Below are 13,947 nucleotides of genomic sequence, written 5' to 3'. Positions count from 1 at the left end.
AGTGATTCGCCCCAGTGGACAGAGCCTGTCAAACCAGGAAGTAAAGCAGGATAGAACAACAAGATCAACCGGGAAAATATGGGTAACGGAGTTTTACTTTACCTGTGGTTTTCTCGTTTTTTTAGGATCACACTTTAAAACAAACTATAACTTGCAAAAGCTTAAACTTACGTCAATTCTTCACAGATCATGTCCAAGCAAATCCATATTAAACATATATTATTACAACAAGCCACAGAAACTGCGACGGGATCTCTTCCTCCAATTCATCTAGATTTTCTTCATGTTAGGGCGGCGTCTTCCAGGGACATGGCCACTGGCCACTTTCCATTCCACTGTTTAGCCAGTTTCTGTGTTTTCACTTCATCTTCACAACCCGGAGCAACGGCGTCAACGCTGTAGGATAACTGTAGTAACTGAGGGAGGTTATTGTGCGTAGAACCTGGAGATATTTCCATCCGCTTCCATTCTAGAATGTGATGTCATGTAAATGCATCATAAATGGATGGATCAATAATACTTCAGGTCAAAACCTCAAAATGACCAAACGGTACGGCTCTCTGCCCAACAGGGGGTGAGTGATGACCAAACGGTACGGCTCTCTGCCCAACAGGGGGTGAGTGATGACCAAACGGTACGGCTCTGCCCAACAGGGGGTGAGTGATGACCAAACGGTACGGCTCTCTGCACAACAGGGGTGAGTGATGACCAAACGGTACGGCTCTCTGCCCAACAGGGGTGAGTGATGACCAAACGGTACGGCTCTCTGCCCAACAGGGGTGAGTGATGACCAAACGGTACGGCGCTCTACACAACAGGGGGTGAGTGATGACCAAACGGTACGGCTCTGCCCAACAGGGGTGAGTGATGACCAAACGGTACGGCTCTGCACAACAGGGGTGAGTGATGACCAAACGGTACGGCTCTGCCCAACAGGGGTGAGTGATGACCAAACGGTACGGCTCTCTGCACAACAGGGGTGAGTGATGACCAAACGGTACGGCTCTCTGCCCAACAGGGGTGAGTGATGACCAAACGGTACGGCTCTGCACAACAGGGGTGAGTGATGACCAAACGGTACGGGCTCTGCACAACAGGGGTGAGTGATGACCAAACGGTACGGCTCTCTGCCCAACAGGGGTGAGTGATGACCAAACGGTACGGCTCTCTGCACAACAGGGGTGAGTGATGACCAAACGGTACGGCTCTCTGCCCAACAGGGGTGAGTGATGACCAAACGGTACGGCTCTCTGCCCAACAGGGGTGAGTGATGACCAAACGGTACGGCTCTGCCCAACAGGGGTGAGTGATGACCAAACGGTACGGCTCTCTGCCCAACAGGGGTGAGTGATGACCAAACGGTACGGCTCTCTGCCCAACAGGGGTGAGTGATGACCAAACGGTACGGCTCTCTGCCCAACAGGGGTGAGTGATGACCAAACTGTACGGCTCTGCCCAACAGGGGTGAGTGATGACCAAACGGTACGGCTCTCTGCCCAACAGGGGTGAGTGATGACCAAACGGTACGGCTCTCTGCCCAACAGGGGTGAGTGATGACCAAACGGTACGGCTCTCTGCCCAACAGGGGGTGAGTGATGACCAAACGGTACGGCTCTCTGCACAACAGGGGGTGAGTGATGACCAAACGGTACGGCTCTCTGCCCAACAGGGGGTGAGTGATGACCAAACGGTACGGCTCTCTGCACAACAGGGGTGAGTGATGACCAAACGGTACGGCTCTCTGCCCAACAGGGGGTGAGTGATGACCAAACGGTACGGCTCTCTGCACAACAGGGGTGAGTGATGACCAAACGGTACGGCTCTCTGCCCAACAGGGGTGAGTGATGACCAAACGGTACGGCGCTCTGCACAACAGGGGGTGAGTGATGACCAAACGGTACGGCTCTCTGCACAACAGGGGTGAGTGATGACCAAACGGTACGGCTCTCTGCCCAACAGGGGTGAGTGATGACCAAACGGTACGGCTCTCTGCCCAACAGGGGTGAGTGATGACCAAACGGTACGGCTCTCTGCCCAACAGGGGTGAGTGATGACCAAACGGTACGGCTCTCTGCCCAACAGGGGTGAGTGATGACCAAACGGTACGGCTCTCTGCCCAACAGGGGGTGAGTGATGACCAAACGGTACGGCTCTCTGCCCAACAGGGGTGAGTGATGACCAAACGGTACGGCTCTCTGCCCAACAGGGGGTGAGTGATGACCAAACGGTACGGCTCTCTGCCCAACAGGGGTGAGTGATGACCAAACGGTACGGCTCTCTGCCCAACAGGGGTGAGTGATGACCAAACGGTACGGCTCTGCACAACAGGGGTGAGTGAGTGAGTTCAAAAAGGTTTCTGTTTTGCGGCAAAACGTGTTCAATAGTAACAATTTCAGTTGAGTGAACGTTCCAAAAATGTTAAAACGTTAAGCAGCAAACAGCTATTTTTTTGGGGTAAGGATTGCTGTGGCATTTCAGCATTTCAATATCCAAACTGTAAATGACCTTGCTGTTCCTATTACATGTCATAGAAAGGCTACGTGGACACATGATTATGAGTAGTGGAAGGGTAGAAACCAAACAAACTTATGAGTCTCTCTCTCATTCTCTCTCTGTCCAGGTCTGTCTCTCTCTGTCCATCTCTCTCTCTCTCTCCAGGTCTGTCTCTCTCTCTGTCCATCTCTCTCTCTCTCTCCAGGTCTGTCTCTCTCTCTGTCCATCTCTCTCTCTCCAGGTCTGTCTCTCTCTCTGTCCATCTCTCCCTCTCTCTCCAGGTCTGTCTCTCTCTGTCCATCTATCCCTCTCTCTCCAGGTCTGTCTCTCTCTCTCTCTCTCTCTCTCTGTCCATCTCTCTCTCTCTCTCCAGGTCTGTCTCTCTCTGTCCATCTATCCCTCTCTCTCCAGGTCTGTCTCTCTCTGTCCATCTCTCTCTCTCTCTCTCCAGGTCTGTCTCTCTCTGTCCATCTCTCCCTCTCTCTCCAGGTCTGTCTCTCTCTGTCCATCTCTCTCTCTCTCTCCAGGTCTGTCTCTCTCTGTCCATCTCTCTCTCTCCAGGTCTGTCTCTCTGTCCATCTCTCCCTCTCTCTCCAGGTCTGTCTCTCTCTGTCCATCTCTCCCTCTCTCTCCAGGTCTGTCTCTCTCTGTCCATCTCTCTCTCTCTCTCTCTCCAGGTCTGTCTCTCTCTCTGTCCATCTCTCCCTCTCTCTCCAGGTCTGTCTCTCTCTGTCCATCTCTCCCTCTCTCTCCAGGTCTGTCTCTCTCTCTCTCTCTCTCTCTCTCTCCAGGACTGTCTCTCTCTCTCCCTCTCTCTCCAGGTCTGTCTCTCTCTGTCCATCTCTCCCTCTCTGTCCAGGTCTGTCTCTCTCTCTCTCTCTCTCTCTCTCTCTCTCTCTCCAGGACTGTCTCTCTCTCTCCCTCTCTCTCCAGGTCTGCGTCTCTCTGTCCATCTCTCCCTCTCTGTCCAGGTCTGTCTCTCTCTGTCCATCTCTCTCTCTCTCTCCAGGTCTGATTATGAGTAGTGGAAGGGTAGAAACCAAACAGAAACTTATGTTCTCCACACACCACCTTCTCAGACTGTTAGCTAACGTTAGTGAACTATTTACTCTTACACTAACCTGTTTACCCCAACTCTTAAACTAACCTGTTTACCCCAACTCTTAAACTAACCTGTTTACCCCAACTCTTAAACTAACCTGTTTATCCCAACTCTTAAACTAACCTGTTTATCCCAACTCTTAAACTAACCTGTTTACCCCAACTCTTAAACTAACCTGTTTACCCCAACTCTTAAACTAACCTGTTTACCCCAACTCTTAAACTAACCTGTTTACCCCAACTCTTACACTAACCTGTTTACCCCAACTCTTAAACTAACCTGTTTACCCCAACTCTTAAACTAACCTGTTTACCCCAACTCTTAAACTAACCTGTTTACCCCAACTATTAAACTAACCCGGTAACTGAGTTGGGGTAAACAGGTTAGTTTAAGAGTTGGTTTACCTCAACTCTTAAAAGTAACCCTGAAATCCATTCAAATAAAAGCAAGGTACATCATGAGTCAAATAAGCACTAGTCCTAAAACATAGGAAGCAAGCTGGAAGATCAGTCAGACCAATTGGATCCAAGAGAAAGAATGTTCCGTGATCCTACAGGAAATACGGGAGGTTATTAAACGCTCCTGAGTTGAGAATATTAGTGGCATATCCAGAGACCCAAAGGCTGAACAGATCAAACTTATTTTTGAGGGGGGGGGGGGTGGCATTAAATCAAATGATCTCCAATGATTTGCCGCCCGTGCCCCTAGTACTATATAAAGTGTGTGTGTGTGTGTGTGTGTGTGTCTGTGTGTGTGTGTGTGTGTGTGTGTGTGTGTGTGTGTGTGTGTGTGTGTACTTACTCTCTTGCAGTAGATGGTAGGAGAGCGCTGCTTGTCTCTGCTTCTCCTAGAAAGACAACATCATTCAGGGTTAACCAAAGACTTAACACACACACACACACACAAACACACACACACACACACACACACACACACACACACACACACACACACACACACACTGACCCAGGTAACACACACACACACACACACACACTGACCCAGGGAACACACACACACACACACACACACACACACCACCGACCCAGGTAACACACACACACACACACACACACACACACCACCGACCCAGGTAACACACACACACACACACACCACCGACCCAGGTAACACACACACACACACACACCACCGACCCAGGTAACACACACACACACACACACCACCGACCCAGGTAACACACACACACACACACACACACACCACCGACCCAGGTAACACACACACACACACACACCACCGACCCAGGTAACACACACACACACACACACACACCACCGACCGAGGTAACACACACACACACCTGGACAGTGTCCTTCCATTTCTGGTGCAGCAGTTTGGCCATGTTGAGGTCCATGGTCACAGAGTAGTCATCAGGAGAACACACACCTGGCAACCAAGAACAGAAAAACACACACCTGGCAACCAAGAACAGAATAACACACACCTGGCAACCAAGAACAGGAGAACACACACCTGGCAACCAAGAACAGGAGAACACACACCTGGCAACCAAGAACAGTCATCAGGAGAACACACACCTGGCAACCAAGAACAGAAGAACACACACCTGACAACCAAGAACAGGAGAACACACACCTGGCAACCAAGAACAGAAGAACACACACCTGGCAACCAAGAACAGAAGAACACACACCTGACAACCAAGAACAGGAGAACACACACCTGACAACCAAGAACAGGAGAACACACACCTGACAACCAAGAACAGAAGAACACACACCTGGCAACCAAGAACAGAAGAACACACACCTGGCAACCAAGAACAGAAGAACACACACCTGACAACCAAGAACAGGAGAACACACACCTGGCAACCAAGAACAGGAGAACACACACCTGGCAACCAAGAACAGGAGAACACACACCTGACAACCAAGAACAGGAGAACACACACCTGACAACCAAGAACAGGAGAACACACACCTGGCAACCAAGAACAGGAGAACACACACCTGGCAACCAAGAACAGGAGAACACACACCTGGCAACCAAGAACAGAAGAGCTCAGGGAGTGGGTCTGTGCTGTGTGTGTGTGTGTGTTACCTGGGTCAGTGGTGTGTGTGTGTTACCTGGGTCAGTGGTGTGTGTGTGTGTTACCTGGGTCAGCGGTGTGTGTGTGTGTGTTACCTGGGTCAGTGGTGTGTGTGTGTGTTACCTGGGTCAGTGGTGTGTGTGTGTGTGTTGCCTGGGTCAGTGGTGTGTGTGTGTGTGTTGCCTGGGTCAGTGGTGTGTGTGTGTTACCTGGGTCAGTGGTGTGTGTGTGTGTTACCTGGGTCAGTGGTGTGTGTGTGTGTGTGTGTGTGTGTGTGTGTGTGTGTTACCTGGGTCAGTGGTGTGTGTGTGTGTTACCTGGGTCAGTGGTGTGTGTGTGTGTTACCTGGGTCAGCGGTGTGTGTGTGTGTTACCTGGGTCAGTGGTGTGTGTGTGTGTTACCTGGGTCAGTGGTGTGTGTGTGTGTTACCTGGGTCAGTGGTGTGTGTGTGTGTTACCTGGGTCAGTGGTGTGTGTGTGTTACCTGGGTCAGTGGTGTGTGTGTGTGTTACCTGGGTCAGTGGTGTGTGTGTGTTACCTGGGTCAGTGGTGTGTGTGTGTGTTACCTGGGTCAGTGGTGTGTGTGTGTGTTACCTGGGTCAGTGGTGTGTGTGTGTGTTACCTGGGTCAGTGGTGTGTGTGTGTGTTACCTGGGTCAGTGGTGTGTGTGTTACCTGGGTGGACACCGACAGGGCCGAACAGCTCAGACAGTTGCAGGGCCAGTTCTGTAGGCAGCTTCAGTTCAACACTCTGGATGTCCAAGTGTCTGATCCTCCTCTCCTCCCTCTCCATCCTCCCCTTCCTCTCCTCTCTCTCCTCCTCCTCCTCTCTTCTCTCCATCTCCTCCAGCTGGGCTAGGAGCGACTGGGTCACCTCCTCGTCTCCCTCCTCCTCCCCCCGTTTCTCCCACTGCTCCGCTCTAGCTCCGCTCTCCGAGCCCCGAGCCACTTCCTGCTCTGCGACATCTCTTCCTGGTGGTCTGGGCTCCAGACGAGTGGACTCTCCCAACGGGGTGTTTTCTTCCTCTGAGCCGCCCCCACCCCAAGAGACAGGATGGTTCAGTCCACTAACCTCCCCTAACCCTCCCTCCACGCCTCCCCCTGTCCTCCACCCCTCCTCCCTTCTTCCCATTACAACAACCCTCTCACTATCAGAACAGCTGGAGGCCGAAGCCTGCACTTCTGCCTCCTGCCCTCCTGGGGGCGCAACCTCTCTCTCTGTCCTCCCCTCCAGCCCCCCTTGACCGCCCAGCCCCACCCCCATGGCCAAGTCCAGATCATCATCCTCCCCTCCTCCACCCTCTTCTTCTTCATCCTCCTCTTCCTCTAAGAACAGTCTCTCTCCAGAGTCTAGCAACAGATTACTGGTCCACTCCAGGTCCTGAGGGAGGAACGAATGACACATTAATAATTCATCTAGTGTGGGTCCCAAATGTGTCCTGTCCAGGGGGTGTACTGGTACATCAAGCTGTCTCACTACAGAAACAGGAGATAGACTAGTGTCCTATGGGCTGTTCTGGCTCAGACAAGGCTTCCTCCCTTTACACAGATAGAGCCTCAGCCAATACAACACACACAATAAACAACAACAATAAACAACAACAATAAACAACAACAACAACAATAACAACAATAAACATCCCTACCTGCTGACACTTGTCATAGAGGTCTTCCAGGGTGTCTCTGTTGACCAGTTTAAAATGGCGTCTGAGAATGATGAGGTTCTGCTGTCTGGTCCGTCCCCCCTCCAGTTCCCTCTCCTCCACCTGGCTCCCCTTGTCGTGCCTCACACGGTACGGCACCACACGCTGGCCGGAGGGGTGAACTGCAACGCCCGCAGAGACCGCCGCCGATACCTCTGGGAGGAAACGGGAAGGGTTGCCGTGGAGAACGGTGGGGGCGTTGTTGTGGGGTAAGTGGTCTCCCGCGGCGACGGGTTTGGCATCGGTTGGGTTGTCGTGACGATTATGGTCGAGACGCCAGAGGAAGGCGAAGTCTTGCGGGTCGGTCTGGGAGGAGCGATCTGTGTCCGCCAATAAGGGAGGAGGGGAGGGGCGGTGGGGCTGGGGGTCAGGGGTAATATCAAGGTCTATCTGTGGTTTGGGGGAGGGAGGGATGTTGTGTGTGAAGGTGAGAGCCAGCTTGCACTGTTTCCCCGCCCTGCGACTCTGCCGCCTCCGATCCTGACTGACCTCACCAAGATGGCCGACTTTACCTTCCACCCTGGTCTCACTAGCATCAGTACACTGACTGACCTCACCAACATGGCTGCCTTCACCAGCTTCCACACTGCCCTCAGCAATATGGCTGTCACTATCAGTACTCTGACTGACCTCACCAACATGGCTGCCTGCACCAGCTTCCACACTGCCCTCAGCAATATGGCTGTCACTATCAGTACACTCACTGACCTTACCAAGATGGCTTCCCTCTACCTCCACCAAGTCTTCCTCAATTAAACCCAGAGTCCCCCCCTCCTCGGCGGCCTGAATGGTCTCTCCCTCCCGCTGCTCCACAGAGTTGGATTCAACCACCTGGGTTGGTTCCCTCCGCAGGCTTGAGTCAACCAACACACAGTCAGGTAATTCCTCCCTACTCAGGACTTGGTCTCTCCCATCTCTACTGGATATAAGGCTCTCAGCCTCCCCTCTCCTCCCCCCTGCCTCACCCCGCTCTCCAAGTGAATGGTCTGAGCTCGGGGAGAGGATGGGGGAGGGGCAGGTTGGCAGGGGGGAGGAGTCAACACCTGTCTGTAAGAGCTCTAGAAGCTTCTGGAACTCTGTGACACGAGGCCCGCTACCAGGATGCCCTTCTGATTGGCTGCCTCTGTGACCTGCCTCCTCCCCCTCACCACCTCCCTCTCCCTCCCTCACAGCGCGCCTCCCCTTCCTCCCTCCTCCTCCTTCTCTTTGTCCCAGCACCTCCTCTGAAGGCCAGTCTCCAACAAAATCCAACAACTCAGGCCTCACCCGCTCTCCCCCATCCCTCACCCGCTCTCCCCCATCCCCCACCCGCTCTCCCCCATCCCTCACCCTCTCTCCCCCATCCCTCACCCGCTCTCCCCCATCCCTCACCCTCTCTCCCCCATCCCTCACCCTCTCTCCCTTATCCCTCACCCTCTCTCCCCCATCGCCCATATCTCCCACCGCCACCAACCTCCCTCCGCCATCCTCTCCCTCTCTCTCTCCATCCCCCTCGCTCACTGATTGGCTAGTGTCCTTCACTATGTCAGCAGGCTCCAGCCCTTCAGAGTAGGTCTTCCTAGTTTGGCTCCTCCTCTCTCTCCTCACCCTCTGACCAATGGACTCTGAGAAAGCCACGGGCCTCTCGTCGTCACCATGGCAATCTGCAGTAAACACAGACTCTCCCACCTCTCCCTCCTCCAGTCCAGAGACCAGCGCTCCCAAACCAACAATATCCCCCTCATCCTGGATTTTACTGAGGGAGGGGAGGGACTCTGTGGACCCGTGGGCAGAGCTGTGACCCGGGGTTCTGGCTCTACCGGAGCGGCCGACCGACGACACGTCAGGAAGAGAGGAGAAGAGCATGGGGCGGGACCTCTCAGAGCCCTGGACCAATCGCTGCTCTCCTACCAGGTCGCAGTGGGCCTTGTCTGTGGACTTGGGCCTATCAGGGGAGAGAGAGAGAGAGAGAAAGAGAGAGAGAGTGAGAGAGATACAGATCAATTCATCTTTTCATTACGACTTCAATTCAAATTCAAGAGACAAGAAAAGATGAGGAGATGAGGAGTGATGAGGAGACTATTGAGATGCAGCCTGGGTGTGGTGAGGAGACTATTGAGATGCAGCCTGGGTGGGGTGAGGAGACTATTGAGATGCAGCCTGGGTGGGGTGAGGAGACTATTGAGATGCAGCCTGGGTGGGGTGAGGAGACTATTGAGATGCAGCCTGGGTGGGGTGAGGAGACTATTGAGATGGAGCCTGGGTGTGATGAGGAGACTATTGAGATGCAGCCTGGGTGGGGTGAGGAGACTATTGAGATGGAGCCTGGGTGTGGTGAGGAGACTATTGAGATGGAGCCTGGGTGGGGTGAGGAGACTATTGAGATGCAGCCTGGGTGGGGTGAGGAGACTTACTTTGACGGCCTAGTCTCCTGACGGGGCGGGCTAGGGTCGTGTTGGGGGGGTAGTTTGGAGTCCTGATGGGGGGGTAGTTTGGAGTCCTGATGGGGGGTTAGTTTGGAGTCCTGATGGGGGGGTAGTTTGGAGTCCTGATAGGGGGGTAGTTTGGAGTCCTGATGGGGGGGTAGTTTGGAGTCCTGATGGGGGGTTAGTTTGGAGTCCTGATGGGGGGGTAGTTTGGAGTCCTGATGGGGGGTTAGTTTGGAGTCCTGATGGGGGGTTAGTTTGGAGTCCTGTTGGGGGGGTAGTTTGGAGTCCTGATAGGGGGGTAGTTTGGAGTCCTGATGGGGGGGTAGTTTGGGGTTGTTATGGGGGGGTAGTTTGGGGTTGTTATGGGGGGGTAGTTTGGGGTTGTTATGGGGGGGTAGTTTTGGGTGGGAGCTCCCCATGATGGAGTGAATGGTCACGTGACGTTCATAATTTTCCATCATCCGACGGATCTTCTCTGCTGGAACACTGTGTTTAGTACGTCTAGAGAGACGGGGGGGGGGGGGGCGAGAGAGGGGGGGAGAGAGAGGGGGGGAGAGAGAGGGGAGGAGAGAGAGAGAGGGGAGGAGAGAGAGAGAGAGAGAGAGAGAGAGAGAGAGGAGAGGGGAGAGAGAGAGAGAGAGAGAGAGAGAGAGAGAGAGAGAGAGAGGAGAGGGGAGAGAGGGGAGAGAGAGAGAGAGAGAGAGAGGGGAGAGAGAGAGAGAGAGAGGGGGGGGTGAGAGAGAGAGAGAGGGGGGAGAGAGAGAGAGGGGAGGAGAGAGAGAGAGAGGTGGGGGAGAGAGGGGGGGATAGGGGGGGAGAGAGAGGGGAGGGGAGAGAGAGTGGGGAAAGAGGGGGGGAGAGAGAGGGGGGGAGAGAGAGGGGGAGAGAGAGGGAGAGAGAGGGGAGGAGCGAGAGAGGGGGGAGAGAGAGGGAGAGAGAGAGGGGGAGAGAGAGAGGGGGGAGAGAGAGAGGGGGGAGAGAGAGAGAGAGGGGGAGAGAGAGAGGGGGGAGAGAGAGGAGGGGGAGAGAGAGAGGGGGAGAGAGAGAGGGGGGGGGTTATCCATTTACTTTTTCATTACGACTTCAATTCCAATTAATTTGTAATAACTTTATTAGTGGTTTGTTTACATTAAATCAAAGTCTACCCTATCATAATAACTTTATTGGTCATTTACATCAAGGCGCCGACGAAGATGGCGGCCTCGCGACTAGCTCTTAGGAAACTTTGCAGTATTTTGTTTTTTTATTAACTCAGAAAGTGTTTTGTATCATTACATGAAGCCGGGGAAAACTCCATATATGTATATATTCTTAAATCCAATTCCTTACTAGTTTTGTGTGTATTGGGTATATGTTGTGAAATTGTTAGATATTACTGCACTGTCGGAGCTAGTCTACTTCCCCAGAGTCATATTAACTTGTGGATTTCATTTTTTATGTCTCTGTGTCCAGTATGAAGAAAGTTCGAGGTCGTTTCACAAACCAATGCTAACTAGCGTTAGCACAATGACTGGAAGTCTATGGGTATCTACTAGCATGCTAAAAACACACATACTATTTTTAGTTGTAATGTTTTGTATTATTATAAATGTTTTGTTGTACTGTTTGTATATTGTTGTATTTTTAATGTGTGTGACTGTCCTTGTCTATCAGAGTACCAGTGTTTTGGTTTCTTGTCCTGGTTTGTGTTTTTTTTGTGGACCCCAGGAAGAATATCTGCTGCCTTTGCAGAAGCTAATGGGGATCCAAATAAACACATCATTTATCGGTCATTTACATCAATTCAAAGTCTGTTGTAATAACTTTATTGGTACCTCTCCAGTTGTTTTGTAATAACTTTATTGGTACCTCTCCAGTTGTTTTGTAATAACTTTATTGGTACCTCTCCAGTTGTTTTGTAATAACTTTATTGTTACCTCTCCAGTTGTTTTGTAATAACTTTATTGGTACCTCTCCAGTTGTTTTGTAATAACTTTATTGGTACCTCTCCAGTTGTTTTGTAATAACTTTATTGGTACCTCTCCAGTTGTATTGTAATAACTTTATTGGTACCTCTCCAGTTGTACTGTAATAACTTTATTGGTACCTCTCCAGTTGTTTTGTAATAACTTTATTGGTACCTCTCCAGTTTGTTTTGTAATAACTTTATTGGTACCTCTCCAGTTGTTTTGTAATAACTTTATTGGTACCTCTCCAGTTGTTTTGTAATAACTTTATTGGTACCTCTCCAGTTGTTTTGTAATAACTTTATTGGTACCTCTCCAGTTGTTATGTAATACCTTTATTGGTACCTCTCCAGTTGTTTTGTAATAACTTTATTGGTACCTCTCCAGTTGTTTTGTAATACCTTTATTGGTACCTCTCCAGTTGTTTTATAATAACTTTATTGGTACCTCTCCAGTTGTTTTGTAATACCTTTATTGGTACCTCTCCAGTTGTTTTGTAATAACTTTATTGGTACCTCTCCAGTTGTTTTGTAATAACTTTATTGGTACCTCTCCAGTTGTTTTGTAATAACTTTATTGGTACCTCTCCAGTTGTTTTGTAATAACTTTATTGGTACCTCTCCAGTTGTATTGTAATAACTTTATTGGTACCTCTCCAGTTGTTTTGTAATAACTTTATTGGTACCTCTCCAGTTGTTTTATAATAACTTTATTGGTACCTCTCCAGTTGTTTTGTAATAACTTTATTGGTCCCTCTCCAGTTGTTTTGTAATAACTTTATTGGTACCTCTCCAGTTGTTTTGTAATAACTTTATTGGTACCTCTCCAGTTGTTTTATAATAACTTTATTGGTACCTCTCCAGTTGTTTTGTAATAACTTTATTGGTCCCTCTCCAGTTGTTTTGTAATAACTTTATTGGTACCTCTCCAGTTGTTTTGTAATAACTTTATTGGTACCTCTCCAGTTGTTTTGTAATAACTTTATTGGTACCTCTCCAGTTGTTTTGTAATAACTTTATTGGTACCTCTCCAGTTGTATTGTAATAACTTTATTGGTACCTCTCCAGTTGTACTGTAATAACTTTATTGGTACCTCTCCAGTTGTTTTGTAATAACTTTATTGGTACCTCTCCAGTTGTTTTGTAATAACTTTATTGGTACCTCTCCAGTTGTTTTGTAATAACTTTATTGGTACCTCTCCAGTTGTTTTGTAATAACTTTATTGGTACCTCTCCAGTTGTTTTGTAATAACTTTATTGGTACCTCTCCAGTTGTTATGTAATACCTTTATTGGTACCTCTCCAGTTGTTTTGTAATACCTTTATTGGTACCTCTCCAGTTGTTTTGTAATAACTTTATTGGTACCTCTCCAGTTGTTTTGTAATAACTTTATTGGTACCTCTCCAGTTGTTTTGTAATAACTTTATTGGTACCTCTCCAGTTGTTTTGTAATAACTTTATTGGTACCTCTCCAGTTGTATTGTAATAACTTTATTGGTACCTCTCCAGTTGTTTTGTAATAACTTTATTGGTACCTCTCCAGTTGTTTTATAATAACTTTATTGGTACCTCTCCAGTTGTTTTGTAATAACTTTATTGGTCCCTCTCCAGTTGTTTTGTAATAACTTTATTGGTACCTCTCCAGTTGTTTTGTAATAACTTTATTGGTACCTCTCCAGTTGTTTTATAATAACTTTATTGGTACCTCTCCAGTTGTTTTGTAATAACTTTATTGGTCCCTCTCCAGTTGTTTTGTAATAACTTTATTGGTACCTCTCCAGTTGTTTTGTAATAACTTTATTGGTACCTCTCCAGTTGTTTTGTAATAACTTTATTGGTACCTCTCCAGTTATGTAATAACTTTATTGGTACCTCTCCAGTTGTAATAACTTTATTGGTACCTCTCCAGTTGTATTGTAATAACTTTATTGGTACCTCTCCAGTTGTTTTGTAATACCTTTATTGGTACCTCTCCAGTTGTTTTGTAATAACTTTATTGGTACCTCTCCAGTTGTTTTGTAATAACTTTATTGGTACCTCTCCAGTTGTATTGTAATAACTTTATTGGTACCTCTCCAGTTGTTTTGTAATAACTTTATTGGTACCTCTCCAGTTGTTTTATAATAACTTTATTGGTACCTCTCCAGTTGTTTTGTAATAACTTTATTGGTCCCTCTCCAGTTGTTTTGTAATAACTTTATTGGTACCTCTCCAGTTGTT

At 49.2% G+C, this 13,947-nt stretch overlaps 1 protein-coding gene across 1 annotated transcript in view; it reads right to left on the bottom strand.

Annotated features, from left to right (window-relative positions):
• Nucleotides 1–13,947, bottom strand: part of LOC311123863 (NEDD4-binding protein 2-like) — a 46,164-nt gene that overhangs the window by 18,176 nt on the left and 14,041 nt on the right. Inside the window, exons 6-13 of the mRNA XM_084198084.1 lie at nt 9,767–10,282; nt 8,787–9,297; nt 7,317–8,507; nt 6,783–7,051; nt 6,346–6,710; nt 4,920–5,005; nt 4,397–4,442; nt 1–25 (exon numbers count right to left, since the gene is read on the bottom strand). The exon at nt 1–25 is cut by the window's left edge and continues 199 nt beyond it. Of these exons, the coding sequence (XP_084054210.1) occupies nt 1–25; nt 4,397–4,442; nt 4,920–5,005; nt 6,346–6,710; nt 6,783–7,051; nt 7,317–8,507; nt 8,787–9,297; nt 9,767–10,282 (3,009 nt within the window). The remainder of the gene's footprint in view (nt 26–4,396; nt 4,443–4,919; nt 5,006–6,345; nt 6,711–6,782; nt 7,052–7,316; nt 8,508–8,786; nt 9,298–9,766; nt 10,283–13,947) is intronic.

The sequence above is a fragment of the Coregonus lavaretus genome, assembly GCF_964263955.1.
Source record: "Coregonus lavaretus genome assembly, contig: HAP1_SCAFFOLD_3790, whole genome shotgun sequence".
In the NCBI taxonomy this organism is placed as follows: Eukaryota; Metazoa; Chordata; class Actinopteri; order Salmoniformes; family Salmonidae; genus Coregonus; species Coregonus lavaretus.
This window is presented reverse-complemented; position numbering and strand designations above follow the sequence as displayed.